Source organism: Carcharodon carcharias, chromosome 9 (genome assembly GCF_017639515.1).
Source record: "Carcharodon carcharias isolate sCarCar2 chromosome 9, sCarCar2.pri, whole genome shotgun sequence".
Taxonomy (NCBI): Eukaryota; Metazoa; Chordata; class Chondrichthyes; order Lamniformes; family Lamnidae; genus Carcharodon; species Carcharodon carcharias.
Genome location: NC_054475.1, coordinates 22423535 through 22446532, shown reverse-complemented (window position 1 = coordinate 22446532; position 22998 = coordinate 22423535). Strand labels below are relative to the sequence as shown.

General features: G+C 38.3%; 1 protein-coding gene and 1 non-coding gene across 10 annotated transcripts in view; one reads left to right on the top strand and one right to left on the bottom strand.

Moving 5' to 3' along the window:
* yod1 (YOD1 deubiquitinase) overlaps nucleotides 1-14868 on the top strand; it is a 34489-nt gene extending 19621 nt beyond the window's left edge. For 6 of the 9 annotated variants that reach the window (XM_041194689.1, XM_041194696.1, XM_041194694.1 and 3 more), the window contains 2 exons: nucleotides 6656-7353; nucleotides 13814-14868. In XM_041194689.1, coding sequence (XP_041050623.1) covers nucleotides 6656-7353; nucleotides 13814-13942 — 827 coding nt within the window. In that variant the 3' untranslated portion in view covers nucleotides 13943-14868. Of the gene's footprint in view, nucleotides 1-4494; nucleotides 4580-6370; nucleotides 6448-6655 lie in introns of all 9 variants that reach the window. The other 3 variants (XM_041194693.1, XM_041194695.1, XM_041194692.1) reach the window with 3 other exon arrangements.
* trnat-cgu lies at nucleotides 2245-2317 on the bottom strand. Its single transcript has one exon. It is a non-coding gene; the product is annotated as a tRNA-Thr (tRNA).
* Nucleotides 14869-22998: the final 8130 nt, after the last annotated feature.

The window sequence follows — 22998 nt, the reverse complement described above, 5'->3', positions numbered from 1 at the left end:
TTCACAATCTATAATTTCCCTGTCAGTAAACTGTTTTAAATTTGGGTTGACTGAAAAGGCTAACAACTTCCAATTCCTCCGTACTTGTAACTCTTTCAAGTACAAACCCGTTTCCATCTGTTTCAGATGAAGTTACATTGTTTCATAGTTTGCCATTGTGAGATTTGAACTCTTGATCTTGGGGTTACAAACCCAGTACCATAACCACTTGGCTATTTAGGCCAAGCTGGTTAAGGGGATGTAACTCTTTTGAGTACAAACCCATTTCCATCTGTTCCTATTCAGATGAAGTTACATTGCTTCATAGTTTTCCATTGTGAGATTTGAACTCTTGATCTTGGGGTTACAAGTCCAGTACCATAGCCACTTGGCTATTTAGGTCAAGCCCCCTCCCTACTTGTAACTCTTTTGAGTACAAACCCGTTTCCATCTGTTTTTCAGATGAAGTTACATTGTTTCATAGTTTACCAGTGTGAGGTTTGAACTCTTGATCTTGGGGTTACAAACCCAGTACCATAACCACTTGGCTATTTAGGTCAAGCCCCCTCCCTACTTGTAACTCTTTTGAGTACAAACACGTTTCCATCTGTTTCAGATGAAGTTACATTGTTTCATAGTTTGCCAGTGTGAGATTTGAACTCTTGATCTTGGGGTTACAAGCCCAGTAACTCTTTCGAGTACAAACACGTTTCCATCTGTTTCAGATGAAGTTACATTGTTTCGCCATTGTGAGATTTGAACTCTTGATCTTGGAGTTACAAGCCCAGTACCATAACCACTTGGCTATTTAGGCCAAGCTCAACATGTTTCCATCTGTTCCTATTCAGATGAAGTTACGTTGTTTCATAGTTTGTCATTGTGAGATTTGAACTCTTGAGGTTACAAGCCCAGTACCATAACCAATTGGCTATTTAGGCCAAGCCGTTAAGGGAAAGTAACTCTTTCGAGTACAAACCTGTTTCCATCTGCTTTTAGATGAAGTTACATTGTTTCATAGTTTGCCATGGTGAGATTTGAACTCTTGATCTTGGGGTTACAAACCCAGTACCATAACCACTTGACTATTTAGGCCAAGCCCCTCCCTACTTGTAACTCTTTCGACTACAAACCCGTTTCCATCTTTTTCAGATGAAGTTACATTGTTTCATAGTTTGCCATTGTGAGATTTGACCTCTTGATCTTGGGGTTACAAACCCAGTACCATAACTACTTGGCTATTTAGGCCAAGCCAAACAAGTTTCCATCTGTTTTTCAGATGAAGTTACATTGTTTCGCCATTGTGAGATTTGAACTCTTGATACTCTTTTGAGTAAACCTGTTTCCATCTGTTTCAGATGAAGTTACATTGTTTCATAGTTTGCCATTGTGAGATTTGAACTCTTGATCTGGGGGTTACAAACCCAGTACCATAACCACTTGGCTATTTAGGCCAAGCTTTTTACAAACACGTTTCCATCTGTTTCAGATGAAGTTACATTGTTTCATAGTTTGCCATTATGAGATTTGAACACTTGATCTTGGGGTTACAAGCCCAGTACCATAACCACTTGGCTATTTAGGCCAAGCTCAACATGTTTCCATCTGTTCCTATTCAGATGAAGTTACATTGTTTCATAGTTTGTCATTGTGAGATTTGAACTCTTGATCTTGGGGTTACAAACCCAGTACCATAACCACTTGGCTATTTAGGCCAAGCCAAACAAGTTTCCATCTGTTTTTCAGATGAAGTTACATTGTTTCGTCATTGTGAGATTTGAACTCTTGATCTTGGGGTTACAAACCCAGTACCATAACCACTTGGCTATTTAGGCCAAGCCCCTCCCTACTTGTAAGTCTTTTGAGCACAAACACGTTTCCATCTGTTCCTATTCAGATGAAGTTACATCGTTTCATAGTTTGCCATTGTGAGATTTGAAGTCTTGATCTTGGGGTTACAAGCCCAGTAACCAGTAACTCTTTTGAGTACAAACCTGTTTCCATCTGTTTCAGATGAAGTTACATAGTTTTTACCATTGTGAGATTTGAACTCTTGATAATCTTTTAAATCTTTTAAATAAACCCATTTCCATCTGTTTCAGATGAAGTTACATTGTTTCATAGTTTGCCATTGTGAGATTTGAACTCTTGATCTTGGGGTTACAAGCCCAGTACCATAACCACTTGGCTATCATACCAGAACTTTCAAACTATTTTTGCGATTAAGAGAGGAACATCAGACTCCCTTTAGGAAGGAACCTTAGCCACAGGCTCCAGCGAGAGTTGAACTCACGACCCCTGGTTTACGAGACTAGTGCTCTGACCACTGAGATATGGAGCCAGTTGTCAAAGTGTCACTCCAATGTAACTCTTTCGAGTACAAACCCGTTTCCATCTGTTTCAGATGAAGTTACATTGTTTGCCATTGTGAGATTTGAACTCTTGATCTTGGGATTACAAACCCAGTACCTTAACCACTTGGCTATTTAGGCCAAGCAAAATCCAAATTAATGAGAAACGTAGTCGGCAGGATTCGAATCTGTGCGGGGAAACCCCAATGGATTTTTAATCCATCGGCTTAACCACTCGGCCACGACATAAAGTTACATCGTTTCATAGTTTGCCATTGTGAGATTTGAACTCTTGGTCTTACAAACCCAGTACCATAACCACTTGGCTATTTAGGCCAAGCCCCTCCCTACTTGTAAGTCTTTTGAGCACAAACACGTTTCCATCTGTTCCTATTCAGATGAAGTTACATTGTTTCATTGTTTGCCATGGTGAGATTTGAACTCTTGATCTTGGGGTTACAAACCCAGTACCATAACCACTTGGCTATTTAGGCCAAGCATAGAGTTGAAAGTTTGTAACTCTTTTGAGTACAAACCCGTTTCCATCTGTTCCTATTCAGATGAAGTTACATTGTTTCATAGTTTGCCATTGTGAGATTTGAACTCTTGATCTTGGGGTTACAAACCCAGTACCATAACCACTTGGCTCTTTAGGCCAAGCCCCTCCCTACTTGTAACTCTTTTGAGTACAAACCCGTTTCCATCTGTTTCAGATGAAGTTACATTGTTTCATAGTTTGCCATTGTGAGATTTGAACTCTTGATACTCTTTTTGAGTAAACCTGTTTCCATCTGTTTCAGATGAAGTTACATTGTTTCATAGTTTGCCATTGTGAGATTTGAACTCTTGATCTTGGGGTTACAAACCCAGTACCATAACCACTTGGCTATTTAGGCCAAGCCCCTCCCTACTTGTAACTCTTTTGAGTACAAACCCGTTTCCATCTGTTTCAGATGAAGTTACATTGTTTCATAGTTTGCCATTGTGAGATTTGAACTCTTGATCTTGGGGTTACAAACCCAGTACCATAACCACTTGGCTCTTTAGGCCAAGCCCCTCCCTACTTGTAACTCTTTTGAGTACAAACCCGTTTCCATCTGTTTCAGATGAAGTTACATTGTTTCATAGTTTGCCATTGTGAGATTTGAACTCTTGATACTCTTTTTGAGTAAACCTGTTTCCATCTGTTTCAGATGAAGTTACATTGTTTCATAGTTTGCCATTGTGAGATTTGAACTCTTGATCTTGGGGTTACAAACCCAGTACTATAACCACTTGGCTATTTAGGCCAAGCCCCTCCTTACTTGTAACCTGACGCAATTTCGTAAGCTGCTCACGAGACCAATGTGATGGCTCATTAATCTTTGACGAGAAAATTTAGAACCACACCATGATAATTCCAATAGTTTGTTTGGTAAGAATAGCACATTTGATGAATCTAATGTTCGTGTCTTTTCTTGTGAAACTGCCTAGTTCATACAAAGAGTAGGTAAGCAGCAATTGGTTATCACTGCCAGTCAATCAGCTCTTCCACTCTGGAGCTGGGTTGCCCTTCCATGCATAGATTTTATTTTTGCCTATTTTGGTCATACCATGCTACAGAAAGATCAGATCACAAAATCTCAATGAAAGATATAATCACTGGAAAAAGACACTCTCAGTTTTAAATCGTAGTTCAATTGGGGAAGCTTGCTATCGATTGGTGGTTATAATTGCATCAGCCACTGCCAGAAAAAAGTATCCAACAAGGTTCTAAATCCCAAACATGTATTCCTTATAAATAAGATTGGGATTTATCCTAAAAATAAATAGTACCAAGGTCAGATGACAGTCAAATTGCGGCAGCTTAGCCCTTGTAGTTTGAAGTTTAAAGCCATCCTTGTAATTCTTTGCAGTCATTGTGTTATATTATATTGGTTTGGGATATCCACTGCTATTTTCAGTGAGGTGCCACCAGAGACAAAGCAAAACTTCAATTTATTATTTCGCTATCTCATTGTTAAACCAAATTCTATTGAGTTGCATACAAGCCCAAGTAGCTTTGTTCTTTTGACCAATTTTCTATCATAGTGCAATTTTTTTTTTCAGGTACAGAACACAACCAGCAATCTCCAGACTGTTTGCTAGTTACTGATCCAAAAACATGACATAAAATTATGTTTTTCAGAATTTTGGATGTTTCTGTACCTGATTCTTACTGTTGCATGATATTTCACAATGAAAGGATAAATTTCATTCAGGTTGTCCACTAAGTAAGTAGTGATTTTCATTATTTTTGCCTGAGTATTTTATTGCTATTGATGATGACCCTAAATAAAATTACATGCTTATCTGCACAACCCACAATTTTTACAAACTTGTGGAGTGGTGAAAACTGGACTGTCTCTTCCCTTGCTTCCCCCCCACCCTGCATCCCTTTTTCTATCTGCACTGACTCAGCCTTGGGGTGTGGTTCTATTGGTGCTTCTGCCAGCTGGAACCATTCCTGAGTGATAGTCATCAATGTCTGAGAATCCAGGCAGTGAACATTGCCTGATCCTATTGATGCACATGCTGCATTTCCAGCAGCAAATCTGCAGTGAAAACCATGGACAACTTGTCCCTTCTCCATGTCTAGGCTGGGATGCGAGCACCATTATAACAACCCTAACTGAGATCAGTAGAGTCAGAACAGACCAGGGATCAAACTTGGGACTTCGTGACTTGTACACATAAGTATCCCTCTGAGCAGTGCATTTATTCACTAAGCCTTTGGAGGTGATCATTGTCAATAATTTGCAAAAATAAAAAAAACTAGATCTGTTAGGGCTGCATAACTAAACATTATTTAATTGGATGTTTTCATAATTAGTCCATGTTCGGTAGTGTTGCTCTTTGATATGGACCAGGCCACTATTTAACAACAAAATAAAAGTAAATTATCAACCAAAAAAACCTCAAACTGAAGTCCATCTATTTGCATATGAGAAAGAAAATGCTGCATGAAGTAGGAAGAATTCTTAATTTTCCAATATTAGCCAACAGAAACTTATGTAAAGAGTAACTTCAATTGTTACTGCTGTTAGACTACTGTTTAAATTAATGTTGGTTTATTTTTTTGTGTATTTACTTCGGTTGAAAGCTGACTTTTGTTTGCCTGGCAGGTGGGTAAAGGAGGTAGGCTGAGCCCCAGGCATGGAGGGACTGGGCAGGAGATAGGGCAAGTTCTGGTGGTTGGGACCAGGCAGCTAGAATCATGGATGTATATAGAGCTAGCGGATGAGATATCTAAAAGCATTCGCCTCTCTTTTTGAAATTGTTTCTTGGGGTGGCTGTAGAGACTGAAGGTGAAGTTGATGAGAAAATGTCATGGTTATAATTTTGATAGTAGAATGTGATTGGTGCAATAGGGAGTGTGATAAGGTGTGGAAATATTAGTGTGTGGCTATATTCTGTACTGGATAATAAATGAGGCAAACAAATGTAGACATATTTTCTTGCAAGGCTTGTTAAAAAGACTGAGATGTGCTATTTATAAGGACATCAAGGAAAAATACCCAACGGAAAACATACCTCTTTAAGGCCTGCAATGTTTCATTAACATGGAAGTGTGGATGAGTTTACACAAAGCTTAGTTGTTCAGATGTGGATGTTTTGTGACAAAAGCAATCAAGATGAGTGTGCAGGGATCATGACTTCAATATCTTCTATTCCTGGAGAAATTTTCTGCAATTGGAAATGGCTGGCTTTGTTCTTTTTATGCTATTTTTAAGTGTGATGCAAACATTTGGGCAGTGTGTGACACTTAAAGAATGATGAACGAGAAGTGCACACATATATATGAAGTATATACCTACAATATATAACTAAGATTACCATGATTCTCACAACCCAGTTTAATATCCCAATTTCCGACATGACAACAGTGACTATACTTCAAAAGTACTCCCTTGGCTGTAAAGTATTTTGAGATGTCTGGTGGTCATGAAAAGAGCAATATAAGTGCAAGTCATTTTTTCAAATCTTTGCAAAAATTTCTGACTTACAAAAATGTGCTTAAATAGTCACTACAGAATTTTACATAATCTGCTTGATGCCAATCCACACAAACCATCATAATCAGCATCACAAGCGGATTGTGGTGAGCTATATTCTTTACAATAATTTGCATGACTTTTAAAGATTTTTTGTTGTAGATGCCTTTTATTAAAGTGTCTCATATTTTTCTGTACATTTATTTTCTATTTTAGTGTAAATGGTTGTGTCACCTATAATTATTTGGAGATAGTAACTCTTGAACCAGTACAATAGTAAGCATGCATTAAATGTATCACTATATTTTTCTGCAGGAGATACTTTGATTGTGGAAGAGGAAAGGGATACATTGAAGATCAAAGCCACCATGTCAAAATTTGGTGCTAAAAGCTCAGATAACGATACTTTCCCACAGCTGATCCGGCATGTTGTCCCTGCAGACAATTCATGTCTCTTCACGAGCGTCCACTACGTGGTAGAAGGTGGTGTTTGTGAGCCAACCTGTGCTCCGGAAATGCGAAACCTGATAGCACACATTGTGGCAAGTGACCCTGATTTGTACACAGAAGCTGTACTAGGAAAAAGTAATTGGGATTACTGCAATTGGATTCGACAAAATGACACGTGGGGAGGAGCCATTGAAATCTCTATTCTATCCAAGTTTTACCAGTGTGAGATCTGTGTAGTGGACACACAAACTGTTCGAGTAGACAGGTTTGGGGAGGATATAGGCCACATGAAACGTGTCCTCCTGATCTATGATGGGATCCATTATGACCCATTAGAACGACAGTTTGAAGATTCTGAAACACCCGCACAAACCATCTTCTCCACCGCTGATGATGTTGTGCTTACTCAAGCACTTGAGTTGGCAGACGAAGCTAGAAGGAAACGACAATTTACTGATCTGAGTAGATTCACATTGCGATGTGTAATCTGCCAAAAGGGGCTGGTGGGTCAGGTAGAGGCTAGGGAGCATGCGAAAGAGACTGGACACACCAACTTTGGGGAGGTATGATAGCCAGAAAACTGTTATCTACCTCACATTCCTAGAATCTACTGGGATAATTAATCTCTAGAAATGAAATGGAATATTAAAGCATTTTTTTACTCTAGGATGATTAAACGATGAGCTGATCAAATTGTTGGTTGTTTGAAAAATTGGCCCTCATTCTTGAATTCCTGTTTACATGGTAGAAATGGCATTAGACTTCTCTCATCCTAGTTATTGTATTTAACGAAAGATTCATCTTTTAATAGAAGATACACTTCCAAATTTGATAGCCATTAAAATTACTTTACCCAATGGAGTATTAGATGCCTGAGAATTCTGGTCACAAATATGTAAATCATCAGTGGTTTCTCTTATATCTTAAACTTGAGTTGTTTTCATTCTGTATAGGTAAATACATGCGCAAGTCTCACATTTGGAAAGTCTTTATTGCAGAATAACTCTAGAAAAATGAGCTGTAAACCTATAAACTAATTTGTTGTGAATATTCATTTGAGGATTCTTAAGATTTAAAGTAGCCCAGTTGCTCCAAGGGAAAGTCTTTTTTGTGTTTTAACAATTGTTTTGTGATCAGCTCATGGAAATCACAGGTGCATCCTTAAACAACTACCTTAACCCTGACTTGTGTTGACAAATTCAGGAGTACTGTAATCTTTTTAGATAAACCATTCTTTGAGTCATTGCTATTTTTCAAACATTTTCCTAATTACTTTGACAGCTAGCAGAACCTCCTTAGCTTCCATGAGTAGGCCGAAATTCCTCTGAACTGAAATGTGCACCCCTTATTTGTGTAATGGGATTGCGTATCACAGGACTAATAGTTATCTGCTTAACTACAATACAATGCAACTGACACCTTATGGAATGCTCACCACGTTTTTGTCTACTTAAAACACAATAGATATTACACTGTCAACATATTACATTCAGGCTAAAATTAAAAGTTTATTTCCAATTATGATTGCATGGAAGCAGGAAAGACTGATGATATGGATACTTAAATTAATGAAAATAGAATCAAGAATCAGTCCACAAATATTTTTAAAAGCTGCATCTCTATGGAAACAGTTTTTCAATGAGTTTTCAGCATGAAGTTTGTAAATGAGCAACAAGATTTCTATTTTCCCACATGAAACTCAAGTACTAATTTTCAAAATAAAACCAAAGGCCTGACAAAAAGCAGGTCTGTAGATGACCCAGTCTGGAAGCCTTTAATAAATCAAGATCAAATACACAATGATGCCTCCTATGCGTAGAATACTTGACAAGCTGCATATGTATTAATAGTTTATGTATAATCTGATTCTCACTTAAGCCAAATTTCATTAGCAAAATTAAGATCCTCCCTGCATCCTGAAGATTTCTGGTTTTGGACTCTACCTTAAAAGATTAGTGAGGAAAAATGGCTCGTGTCTCATTTAAATTGTGAATGAATCAGGACCATTTGATATATTGGTCATTCCCAGACATAGACAAAGAAATGCTTTCAAAAGTTATAGCTTTCTAACACCAATTTTAAAAGCTAACTTTTAATTTACATTTACTCCAAAGTAATATAAATGTTATTTGATGCAGGACTAAACTCTTTTGATCACAAGTATGATTTCTTTACTTAGTATACACATAAACCTGAAAGAAATATCAGCATTATTCCACTTGAATGCTTATAGATTTTTTAATATTTATGGGTTTGTTTTTAAAGATTTTTAAATTACTTTTATGCATGGTGAAACTTTAATGATATAGCAAAATTAAACATGAAATAAAATCAAAATGCTGGAAATACTCAGATCAGACATCTATGGTTCAGGTCGATGACCTCATCAGAACTATTTCTGATATTACAATTTTGCCTTATCTGCCAAATTTTAAGCCATTTTCTGAAACTTGGTTTAGAATTTAGTGTTATTAACTTAAGCTGAGTTGACTGCAAATAACAAATCAGATGTGATTGGTCAGTTGGCAAATGTTACCTTTAGCCAATTGTCCTAATGCTACTGCTAGCATACGGAAGACTGCAGTTAGCTGTTATTGTAACAATTTCTTATTACAAGGTCTGAAAGATATTTTTTCAGTTTTTCATCCGGTACTATTAATTTGTATTGCTAACTAAGGAAAATGTAACCATGTTACATAAATTGCAATGGAAATGCATCAATGTGCCAAATAAGGTTATGATTTATTAACTCAGCAAAATGAATGCAGATCATGCTCTGAAATGGATAACTCATATTTCAGGCCCTTTTATATCAAACACTCTTGATTCAAATATAATATCCTTACATACAGAGTAATACTCTCTTTACTCAGATGCAATAATGTGCCTTATCCCCAAATTGAGCACGTATTGGGCTGCATCTCAGAAGAACAGTGTATTACTTTATTTCTCATGTCACTAAGTTAGTATCAAATTAAAAGCAGTTTTTCATTATAGATACTTATCCAAAAGGAACTGGATTGAGTTGGTTGAAACCTATTTTACATGGCTAGCAGATTGAAGACTAGAAATGAAAAGCTACCAGATTGTAGGCTAGAGATGAAAAGCCAGGTTACGTTTTTGTGCCAGTTCACCCTTTGCAGTAACATGTTTATTGCCTAAAAACATATTTCTTTGAAGTACTTCATATTAGGCCATAGAAGTTTATAACAGAAAAGGAAGAGCCATTGTGTCTTTGCTGATCAATCCAAACTAATCATTCTGCCCTGATCTCACTTTTTCCTTAAAGGTAAAATTATCTATCCCTCACTTTACATGGTATAACTCCATGCTCCATCAACCAAATAACGAATGTTTTTGCCAATCTTCTCACACTTAGCAATGGTTTTAATTGATGAGCCTTCATGAGTCAGTAAATTATTGAATTGTTAACATTTCTGCTGGTAGCTTAAATGTGCATGAGACTCCTTTACTGTGCATTTTGTAAACAGCTGTAGTACTGCTCAGAGCCTCCAAGTGGCAGTCTGAACTTGTAGATGTAGAAATCAAATTTTAAGAGCGCCATCAATCATTTTGTGGCACCAAGGCTTAATACAAAGTCAGATTTTGGTGAGGGGTGGGAGTGGTGTTTGTTTTACATACAAATTTGGAATAACATTATTTAAGTAATTTAATTTTTGTCATGCAGCTACTTGGGATTAATCAATTGTGTACAATATTATTCCATTTTATTAAATGTTATTCAACATGAAGGACAAATATATGAAATATTAATTTATTAGCAAAGCTACATATTAGCTTAATATTGATCTAAACTAGTTTGGCCTCCTCCAATGTTAACATCTACATGATGCCCCAAAACCCTTAACAGCATCAATATTGGAACATAGTGCCTTTTTCATTAATAAATGATTCAAAATTGTAAATAAGCTTAGAGTAAAAGGAAAATATCTGTGCTTTTTAATGATCTGTACTTGAAAGATGACGAGCAGGGATTACTTTTATACAGGTCACATCCACATTGTAACAGGGATAGTTGGCAAAGTTGCTCAGTACTTAATTATACAGAGATCACATTAAATTTGGGTTATTATTGCATAATAGTGAATTTTTGACACTAGTATATTGAGTACTGTATACATACGTATATATGCTGCCAGTAAAGCAACTAATAACTAAATTCCAGTTTTAAAATTTTTAATTGCTTGTTAGAGATTTCTTTCTTGTACTATGTGGAAATATAAAAACCCTCGGGTTCAGTTGGAATACGTATTCTCTCCTATGAATATGTTCAGTTTATTTTCCAACTAATGCAGCTCAGCCCACGCAATTCCTGTATTTGCTGTATTGAGTCAATGTATGAATGCTGAGTTTATTCTACCTATTGATGTAATGTACATCTACAATATAAATTGTTAAAGTTTAATGGAGAACAAAAATATAACAATCATGACTAGAAACCATAAATATTAACTTAGATGATAAATGACTCTATCCTTTTACATCCAATGTGAACATGATCATAATGCATATTTTACATAGGGAAAAAGTTATAAAGAACTGGTTTCTTTTTTGAAAAAAAGGTCCTATTGGAATAATCACATGTTATGTTAATCTGGCTGTGTAATATTTGAAAATAAACTTGAATAAGTTTATTAACTTAATATTAACATTAACTCCAATATTAATATTAACTCCAATTAACATTAATTAACAGTCTTACTTTCATACTGATAGCAAGAGCATGCAAGATAATGTATAGTTAATAGTGTAGAGCAAGACATCATGCTTAACAGTAGGCTAAAGAATTGCCCTGTGTCACCTTAGGTAATTTCCTAGTTAGTAACACTTGTGGGGGCTTCCTTATGATATTATAGAAGAATTTTTATTTTCCCAAAACTGAAGTTGAGCAGTGAGTAGTTTAAGCCCGGGACAAGAGTGTTTTGCAATGTTGTATCATGTGACATCTTTGCAGTGATAGAGTTTTGTTAATTTAGCTGCTGGGAATGGAGATTGGTGCAAGAGTGACAAAATTGAGTGATTAATTACAAAATTGCCCACAAAGATTAAACTTCTTCCCTATATATTCTGACCCAAGTTATGGCTTTACACTTGCTTCACTTTTGACCTTATCTGTTAGTTGCAACAATTTAAAGTTTTAAAGTCAGAACAGTGGAGGCTTTACATAGGTTTACTCCATTTACAATATTGTAAATTAACTTCAGTTTAAAAATTGCAATTTCATATTTATCAGATCTTTGAGGTATACTTGAAAATTAATTTAAATTATTTTAAATGACTTGTCTAGTTTGTTGAAAGAATTTCAAATTAACTCATGAACAAACAGAAAATGGGACTTGAATCCACCAGACAAATCAGTGTATTTGGCAATGGATTAACATATATTTCAATTGTAGTTTGTGCACACTATATGCCAAATGCTGATCCTAATTTTTTATAAACCTCCCCAACAAGCCTGTGTTTAAAGTACAGTAAGTACATGTTAGTTGTATAGTTGAACAAGTGTTTGTTGTGGACTGGTAATATTTGTCATCTATTGATTTCACTGTCCTGAAATACGAGAGCTTTGATTTTTGTGTATTAATAATGTAATTATATGCCTTCAGGGTAATCCTTGCTGCCCGGTACTTTTAGACATTAAATTTTACCGTTGCTTAAGCAAGATACTTGATACAGGTTTCAGAGTAATTAATCAAACTTGTTGTTTAAGACGGTTAATTGCTGCTTCAGGTGTATTCAGATTCAGGTATAGATGACTGCTGTATTAGAATGCCCGAAACTGAGCAATTATTTTTAAACAGAGATTTTCTATTTTTTCTGTGTGGGGGGAGGTGTGATTTGATTAATTCAGGTGCTACAGGTTCCAATATTTAAACAATATGATAATTAAATGGGTAAATGCTCCTTCAATAGCAAAACATAAGATGGCAGGAAGCCAATATACCATTCTTTGTTTATTTTGTTTTTAACTAAAATAAAAGGCCTAGTGTTAAAAACCTGGTTCTGACTCTCTGGAACTCCCTTCTTAAAACCCTTAACCTATCAACATTCACCTTTCTGACCAAGCTTCCGGTCCCTTAATTAACCTTTCCTGGCTTAGCATTTGTTTCCCCTACATCTGTGAAGAGCTTAAATGTTTTTATGTTAAAGACACTATATAAATGGAAGCTGTTATTAAGGGAAAAGAAAGTTAGTTCAAGGCTCAACCATGGAAAAGGAAGATTGCAATTCTGTTGGTTTGGTATACTAGTCTTATTATAAAATTACAGCTACCTTGTGGTTAGTTCACAGCATAAAATACAAGTTATTTAACTGTTTTAACTAAACTATTGAAATGAACTCATATTTCTATTTAAGTTTCTATATAATTTATAACATCTTTTTATTCTGTTTACAGAAACATGGGTCAGTGTAACCACTAAATATTGTTTTACTATGTTTAGTGAATGACAAATAACTTTGGAAAAAATCAATTCTTCAAGATAAACAGTAATCTAAACAATGAGATCTGTGTGTGTACATAGGTCTATCCATCAGTGAATTCATGAGTATCAAAGTTTTATTGTGTAGAGCTTCTATAAATTGGTCAAAGGTTGAAGCTGCAACAATTTTAAAAATGTTATGGCACATGAACACTGCAGTTGTCACAGAGAAGTTCCTTCTCATCTAATAAGGTTATTATAATTGTCAATGTACATTTCAATTAATTTTTATGATACATAAATTGTCAAAATTTAATTTGAATTCTATTAACCCCATCCTCACCCAAAAATGCTTTTTTGGTTAAGTATTTGAGAATAGGACCAGAAATATCCTTGGCAATATTATGGAATTGATCAGTTCCAGCGCCTTAAGCTATGTTGTTCCACTTGCCCAAGTTTAGATATTAAATTCAGCCCTTGGATTAATCCCCTTGCATGTTGAGATGCATTGGTCATTTTATATTGCGATGTAATAGGATGCTGCATATAAATCTAGAACTGAAACAATCTTGTTTTGCAGATCATGAACCTGATATGTTCTACAGACCCAAGAATATCTAAATACAAAATTCAGATTACTACTTTTATATCAGGACCACTGCACCTTTTTGGGGGATTAAAGTTGACTTCCGTTCATGCTCAATGGTGACATCAAACCCTGCAGTATGAATCCAAAGTATTTAGGCACAGTCTTTCAGCACTACTAATTTGACTAAAAGTATAGTGCTTGCTACTACTTGATTTTCTTGAGTATAAGAAAAATGTTTATAAATTCAAGTGGTTCCTGCATTTTTATCACCAGTCTAGGATAACCTCTAGTCTAATGATATGGCTGTTAGAAGTAAAAATAAAATGGGATTGGGACAGGACAGGTGAAGAACAGACACAAATGCATCACTTGCATCTTGTGAAGTTCATATAATGTTAAAGGATTTGTGAAAGATACAAAACTGACATGTTTTCACTTCATGGTGTACTGTATATCCATTTTTGAAACTGTTAGGTACTGCATTTGAATTTGAAGCCATAGCCTCTTTATTACCTGTTTGTGTGTATTAAAAAATATTAACTTATAAACATTACCTTTCTAAAAATCTGCAAATGCATTTCTCTCTGCTTCAGGGGAAATGTGCTAACATGCATGTATCGGATTGGTGCTTCTCAGGACCTCTCTCAGCAATCTGGTTATTGAGCTTAATTGTATTTTAGTGTGTGTGTGTGTGTGTATATATTGTACATAATATATATATATATATATATATATATATCCTTTTGCTGTTGTGTCTAATAAACGTTATTTATGCAATGTGACTTGGTGAAAATGGGATAGATGGTTTTAACTGAGTTTTCTGAGTTTTAAATTGCAATGTAATTTTGGCTAAAATAAACCTCAAATATTGTTAGATTAAGCTGTTTACAATTCACTGCTGCTGCAAGTACTTGAATACAATGTTTATGCCATTGGTCGGGAAAAAAAGCTCATTAATTTTATTGTATCCATCTTTGTTCACTTGCTGAATAAAAGGTCATTTGTAATTTATACTTTTTTTCAAAAATAAATTGAATGTAACGTTACATGAGCTGATTCTATTTTATACCTGCATGTATCCTTCACCTCCGATGGTGGGAATTGTTCTTTGTTTTACTTTCGTCAGAGCTCTCCTGCTTTAAAAGATTTTGTACCATTGATAGGTTGTTAACAGGAAAAGGCCATTAGAGCCAGTAAGAGCCATAGAAGAGTTAGGTTGCCAATTGTGTCTGCGCTGGCGATAAAAAGAGGTAAAAGAAGCTAGCTGCTCGTTTTTAATCCCATTTTCCAGCACCTGGTCCGTAGCCTGCAGCTGACAACACTTCAGGTGCAGCTCCAGGTCCCTTTTAAACTAGTTGTGTTTCAGCCGCAACCAACAATTTAGGCAGTGAATTCCAGATGCCCACCACGCTCTGGGTGAAAAAGATTTTCCTTGTGTCCCCTCTAATCCTTCTATCAAACACCTTAAATCTATGCCCCCTGGTAATTGACCTCTCAGCTAGGGGAAACGGATCTTTCCTGTCTACCCTATCTAGGCCTCTCCATAATTTTGAACATCTCAGGTCAGTGCTCTTCCTCCTCTGTTCTAAGGAAAACAACCCTAGCCTATCCAATCTTTCTTCATAGCTGCAATTTTCAAGCCCTGTCAACATTCTGGTAAATCTCCTCTGCACACTCTCCAGAACAATTATGTCCTTCCTGTAATGTGGCAACCAGAATTGTACACAAAATTCCAGCCATGGCCTAACAAGCGTTTTACACAGTTCCAGCATTACATCCCTGCTTTTGTATTCAATACCTTGTCCAATAAAGGAAAGCATTCCATATGTTTTATTTTCCACCTTATCCACATGTTGTGCCACCTTCAGGGACCTGTGAACATGCACTCCAAGGTGTCTCACTTCCTCAACTCCTCTCAATATCTTCCCAGTTATTGAGTATTCCCTTGCTTTGCCCTCTCCAAATGCATTACCTCACACTTATGTGGATTGAATTCCATTTGCCACTTTTCCACCCATTCAACCAAACCATTAATATAATTCTGAAGACAACAGTTATCCTCTTCACCTATCAACTACATGGCCACATTTTGTGTCGTGCAAATTCCCCAATCATCCCTGCACCCAACATTTTAGTCCAAACCATTACATATATATGACAAACAGCAAGGGCCCCAACACTCAGCTCTGTGAAATGTCACTGGAAGCCACTTTCCATTCCCAAAAACATCCATCGACTATTACTCTTTCCTGTCACAGCCAATTTTGGATCCAACTCGCCACCTTCCCCTGTATCCCATGGAATCTCACTTTTCTGACCTGTCTGCATTGTGGGATCTTGTCAAATGCCTTACTAAAATCCAGTAGAAAACATCCACTGCATTATCCTCATTAATCTTCCTTGTCACTTACTCAAAAAGTTCTAAGTTAGTAAGACATGATCTTCCCCTAACAAAACCATACTGACCAATCTGTGTCTTTCTAAATGACAGTTTATGCTGTGTCTCAGAACTGTTTCAAATAATTTGCCCACCACTGAAGTCAGAGTGACCTAAAATTTTCTGGCCTATTCCTTGCACCCTTTTTAAATATTGGTACAACATTCACAGACCTCCAATCCTCTAGTACCTTGCCTGTATCTTGTGAGGATTGGAAAACGATCCACCGAGTGTCCGCTATTTCCTCCCTGGCTTTCTTTAACAACTTGGGATACAATCCATCTGGTCCTCGTGATTTATCCACCTTCAAGGATACCAGTCCCTCCAGTACTGCTCTCTCATTAAGCTTATTGGGGATTAAGGGGATCTAAGGTTATGGGGAGAAGGCGGGAGAATGGAGTTGAGAAACTTATCAGCCATAATTGAATGGCGGAGCAGACTCGATGGGCCGAATGGCCTAATGTCTTATGGTCTATGGTCTTAGTGTACTTAATATTTCGCACTCTTTGTCTTTAACTAGAATGTCTGCATCATCCCTCTCCTTTGTGAAGACAGAGACAAAACACTCATTGAGAACCCTTGTCACATCTTCAGCATCAATGCACAAGTTACCATGCACATCTGATAGGCTACCCTTTCCTTAGTTATTCTTTTGCTCTTAATGTACTGGTAAAGCATCTTTGGGTTCTCTTTGATCTTACCTGCCAATATTTTTTCGCATCTCTTTGCTTTCCTAATTTCCTTTTTTACTTCTCCCCTGTATTTTCTATACTATAGGCTTTCTACATTAGTAAGATTTTTGTGCTCTCAAGCCCTCTTTTTTTTCTGTTTTATCTCACCCAGTAGTATTCTGGATAACCAGTGGGGTCTAATTTTGGCAGTACTGCCCTTTTTCTTTGTGGAGATATGTCTACACTGTACCCATAGTTGTAATTGTTTTTTTAATCAATAATACGACACCTCCCCTTTTTTATCCCCCTCTCTATCCTGCATGAAAACTCATCCAGGGATGTTGAACTGCAATTTTTGCCCCTCTTTATGCCAAGTTTCCATTATAGCAATGATATCATGCTGCTGTGTCTTTCTGTGCCCTCAGCTCATTTGGCTTTATTTGCTATACTCCTTGCATTGACATATACACTTTTTAACACTGCCAAATTTCGGTGCTGTACACTTTTTAACTTGTGCTGCCTCTGTTTTTCAGAGTCACTCACTATTTCTCCATCTCCTATTCCCTGTTCTGAATTTACCCCTCAGGTTTCCAGCCCTCTGCCACTCTAGTTTAAGCTGCCCCCAACCACACCCCCACCTCACCCAAAAACAGCACCAGCAAATCTGCCTGCGAGGATATTCATTCCAGTCCTCCAGTCCTGTTTAGGTTTAGACCATCTGCCATCTGGCTTGTGCAAGTTCCACCTTCCCCTGAACAGGTCCCAATGTCTCAAAAATCTGATGCCCTCCCTCCTACACTAGCTTTCCAGCAAAGTGTTCAATCGCTCTATTTTCTTATTTCTATATTCACTTGTAGGACTTGGAGTAATCCTGAGATTACTGCTTCAGAGGTCCTGCTTTTCAATCTCCTTCCTGGCTCACTGAAATCTGCTTTCAGGACCTTATACCCCTTTCCTACCTAAGTCATTTGTACCAACATGGACCACGGCCTCTGGCTGATGACCCTCCCCCAGAAGAATATCTTGTAGCCGCTGTGTGACATCCTTGGCCCTGGCATCAGGGAGGCAACATACCATCCTGATGTCACATCTATGATCACTGAAAAGCCTGTTTGTTCATCTAACAAATCCACTATCTCTACTGCTCTTCCTCCCCTCTGGACAGCAGAGCTGCCTGTGGTGCCACAAACATGAATCTGACTGTACTACCCTGAGGAACCAACTGGTATGCGAAATGGAAATGGATTTGTGAGTAGGAGCCCAGGGGACTCCTGTACCACCTGCCTAGTTTTCTTGGATTGGCTAGCAGCCACCCATTCCCTTTCTGCCTCTAGTTCCTAAGCTGTGGTGCGACCACCTCTCTGAACATCGTATCCATGTAGCTCTCAGCTTCACAGATGCGCCACAATGACTCCAGCCACCGTTCAAGCTCTGAAACCCGGAGCTCAAGGTTCTGCAGTTGGTTTCACTTCCTGCACATGTGGTCATCTAAGACACTGGTAGGGTCCACAACTTCCCAAATATTGCAGTAACCCTGACTATTTCTCAGCTTTCTACTCATCTGCCTAAATTTCTTCTCTCCTGAATTTACAATGAATCTTAGCTACATGAGCACCATTTTGTGTTGTGGGCACTCATTTGTGTATTTGGATTGAGATTTCTTAATCTATTAGATTAGCATCAAGTGCGATTAAAGAGAAAAGAATTTCTTCTGACCTGAATTAACACTCTTCTCTTAACCTCCCCCCACCACACACACAGACACAATTAACCAATTAACACCATAACTAGAATTGCTAAGTAGATTGCAAATTTAAAAATAGCAAAATGTCATTTCATATTAATACAAAGGAGCATGGTTTCTTTCAATGATGACAGATAATTTGCAAAAACTACTGGAGTGCTGCTTTGGGCTGCATTAGAGTGCTTCAGTTGGAGTTTGGTGAGAGGGGGAGTTTGGTGAAAAGAGAAGGAGGGATCCTTTCATTTTCTACCTTCAGTCAGAAGAGCAATGGCCTTGGTAAATGGAGTAATTCAAGGGTAAGTCATGGCAGGGCAGCTTGGCAAAGTGGAATGCTCGTCCTGTGCAATGTGGGAAGTCAGGGACACTTCCACTATCGAGTGCGACTATGTGCGCAAGAAATGTCTCCAGCTGCAGCTATTCAAAGTCCGCATTTCGGATGGAGCTGCAACTGGAGTCACTATGGAGCATCTGCAAGGATGAGGTATTTGTGGATGGCATGCACAGTGAGGTGCTCGTATAGTGTGTAAAGGGTACACAGGCAGAGAGGGAATGGGTGAGCGCCAAGCAGAGTATAAGCACTAGGCAGGTAGTGCAGGAGTTCCCTGGGCCAATCTCCACCTCTAACACCTGTTTTTAATACTGCTGGGGCAGATGGTTTCCCAGGGGAATGCAGCAAAAGCCAAATCCGTGGCACCACAAGTGGCTCAGCTGCACAGAGGGGGAGGGAAAAGAGTGGGACAGCAATAGAGATAGGGGATCCAGTTGTAAGGGAGGCAGAGACAATTCTGAAGCTGCAGACGTGATACCAAGATTTTATGTTGCCTCCCTGGTGCCAGGGTCAAGGATGTCATGGAGTGGCTGCAGGACATTCTGAAGAGGGAGGGTGAACAGCCAGTGGTAGCAAGGACCGGGACCAATATCCTCGCAGGGATATTCATTAGTATTGTGGGGGAGGGTTTAAACTAGACTGGCAGGGGCGTGGAAACCCGAGTGGGGAGACAAAAGCAAGGGAAACAAAGATAGGGATGAAAGACAGAAAAGTAGAAAGCAGAAGTGGAAGGCAGAGAAAACCAGGGCTAGCAGAAAATAGGGCCATCGTACAGAAATAATGTGTAAAAATGTTAAGACAAGTCTAAATGCACTGTATCTGAATGCATGGAGCATTCGCAATAAGGTAGACAAATTAACAGCGCAAATAGATGTAAACAGGTACGATATCATTGCAATTATGGAGACATCACTGCAGGGTGATCAAGGCTGGGAAGTGAATATCCAAGGGTACTCGATATTTAGGAAGGATAGGCAAAAAGGAAAAGGAGGTGGGGTGGCATTGTTAATTAAGGATAAAATCAGTGCGATAGCGAGAGAGGATATTGACTTAGAAAACCTTGATGTGGAATCAGTCTGGGTGGAGCTAAGAAGCAACAAGGGGCAGAAAGCATTAGTGGGAGTTGTCTAAAGGCCTCAAACAGTTGTGATAAGGTTGGGGAAGGCATGAAACAGGAAATTAGAAATGCATGTAACAAGAGTGCGACAGTAATCATGGGTGACTTTAATCTACATATGGACTGGGCAAACCAAAATTAGCAATAGCACTGTGGTGGATGAATTCCTGGAGTGTGTATGAGGGAGTTTTTTAGACCAGCATGCCGAGGAACAGGCTATCCTAGATTTGGTATTGTGCAATGAGAAGGGGTTAATTAATAATCTTGTTGAGCAGGATCCTTTAGGAAACAGTGACAATACCATGATAGAATTCTTCATTAAGATGGAAAGTGAAGTAATTCGATCTGAAACTAGGGTCTTAAATCTAAACAAATAAAACAACAAAGGTGTGAGGCGTGAGTTGGCTAAGAATGATTGGAGAACTTCATTAAAAGGCTTGATGGTGGATAGGCAATAGTTAATATTTAAGGAACGAATGTATGCATTGCAACAGTTATACATTCCTCTCTGACACAAAAATGCAACAGGAAAAGTGACCTAGCCATGGCTAACAAAAGAAATTAAGGATAGTATTAGATCCAAAGAGAGTCATATAAAGTTGCTAGAAAAAATAGCAATCCTGAGGATGAGGAGAAGTTTAGAATTCAATAAAGGAGGACCAAGGGATTGTTTGAGCGGAAAAATAGAGTGTGAGAGTAAACTTGCAAGGAACATAAAAGTGGACTGTAAAAGCTTCTATAAAGTATGTAAAAAGCAAAAGATAAGTGAAGAAAATGCAGGTCCCTTACAGTCCAAAACAAGATAAATCCCCAAGACCTGATAATCTACTCCCCAGGGTACTAAAGGAGGTGGCTATGGAAACAATGGATGCACTGGTTGTCATCTTCCTAAACAGTCCTTGCAGATTGGAGGGTGGAAAATGTAACCCCACTATTTATAAAAGGAGGGAGGGAGAAAATACAAAATTACAGACTGATTAGCCCAACATCAGTAGTATAGGGAAAATGCTAGTCCATTATAACGCATATGTTAATAGGACACAAAAAATCTCAACAGGATTAGTCAAACTCAATATGGATTTATGAAAGGGAAATCATATTTGGCAAACCTACTGGAGTTTTTTAAGGACATAACTAGCAGAATTGATAAGTGAGAACTAGTGGATGTGATTTATTTGGATATTCAGGAAGCTTTTGATAAAGTCTCACATAAGAGGTTAGTGTGTAAAATTAAAGCATGTGAGATTGGGGATAAAATTATTCATTTGGTTCCCTCATCCAAATCATTGATATATATCGTGAATAGCTGGGGCCCAAGCACTGATCCCTGTGGTACCCCACTAGTCACCACCTACCACTCTGAGACAGATCCACTCATTCCTACTCTGTTTTCTGTCTACTAACCAATTCTTAATCCATGCAGTCCACGTCCAAATGCAGCAAAACCCGGACAATATCCAGCTCTCTGATTAAAATTCAGATATATGGATGTGGGAAAACTTTCAAAGCTGCTGCCATCATTATTTGCCATGTCCTTAGCATTATTAAAAAGCTCTCATTTTTGAGGACCACTACCCTTTTTTTTCCATTGTGTACCTTAATATCAATGATATACTCCACTCCCTTACCATCCTTTACCTGTGCTTTGCTTCTCAACCCAGAATGGGGGCATAATAGATATTCAGATGGTCCTCCAAGTCCAACTTAATCTGAATAACACTGATCAAGATCTGTTTGGGACGGGGAGAGGGTTACAGCTAAATCAGAATTTCATGTGTGAAACTTCATGTGAGTTCCTCAGGTTAGTGGCCTAGGCCCAACCACCTTCAGCTGCTTCATCAATGACCTTCCTTCCATTATAAGGTCAGAAATGGGGATGTTTGCTGATGATTGCACAATGTTCAGCACCATTCGCCACTCCTCAGATACTGAAGCAGTTCATATCCAAATGCTGCAAGACCTAGACAATATCCAGGCTTGGGCTGGCTCGTGGCAAGTAACATTCGCGCCACACAAGTGACAAGCAATGACAATCTCCAGCAAGAGAGAATCCAACCATTGCCCCTTGATGTTCAATGACATTACCATCACTGAATCTCCCACTATCAACATCCTGAGGGGTTACCATTAACCAGAAACTGAACTGTACTAGCTATATAATTACTGTGTCTACAAGAGCAGGTCAGAGGCTAGGAATTGTGTGACGAATAAATTGCCTCCTGACTCCCCAAAGCCTGTCCACCATCTACAAGGCACAAGTCAGAAGTGTGATGGAATACTCCCCACTTGCCTGGATGAGTGCAGCTCCCACAACACTGAAGAAGCTTGACACCATCCAGGACAAAGTAGCCCGCTTGATTGGCACCACATCCACAAACATTCACTCCCTCCACCACCGATGCACAGTAGCAGCAGTGTGTACCATCTACAAGATGCACTGCAGGAATTCACCAAGGCTCCTTAGACAGCACTGTCCAAACCCACGACCACTACCTCCTAGAAGGACAAGGGCAGCAGATGCATGGGAACACCGCCACCTGGGAGTTTCCGTCCAAGTTACTCACTACCCTGACTTGGAAATACATCACCGTTCCTTCATTGTCGCTGGGTCAAAATCCTGGAACTCACTCCCTAACAGCACTGTGGGTGTACCTATACCACATGGACTGCAGCGGCTCCAGAACGCAACTCACCACCCCATTCTCGAGGGCAACTAGGGATGGGCAATAAATGCTGGCCCAGCCAGTGAAGGCCACAACCCTTGAATGAATAAAAAAAATAAATCTTTGCAACAAGTAGTATGCTTGGTACACATTGCGTTGAGTTGAATCTGGAAAGAATAGCCATTATTGTGTTTTGTACAGAGGTCCTTACCTTAG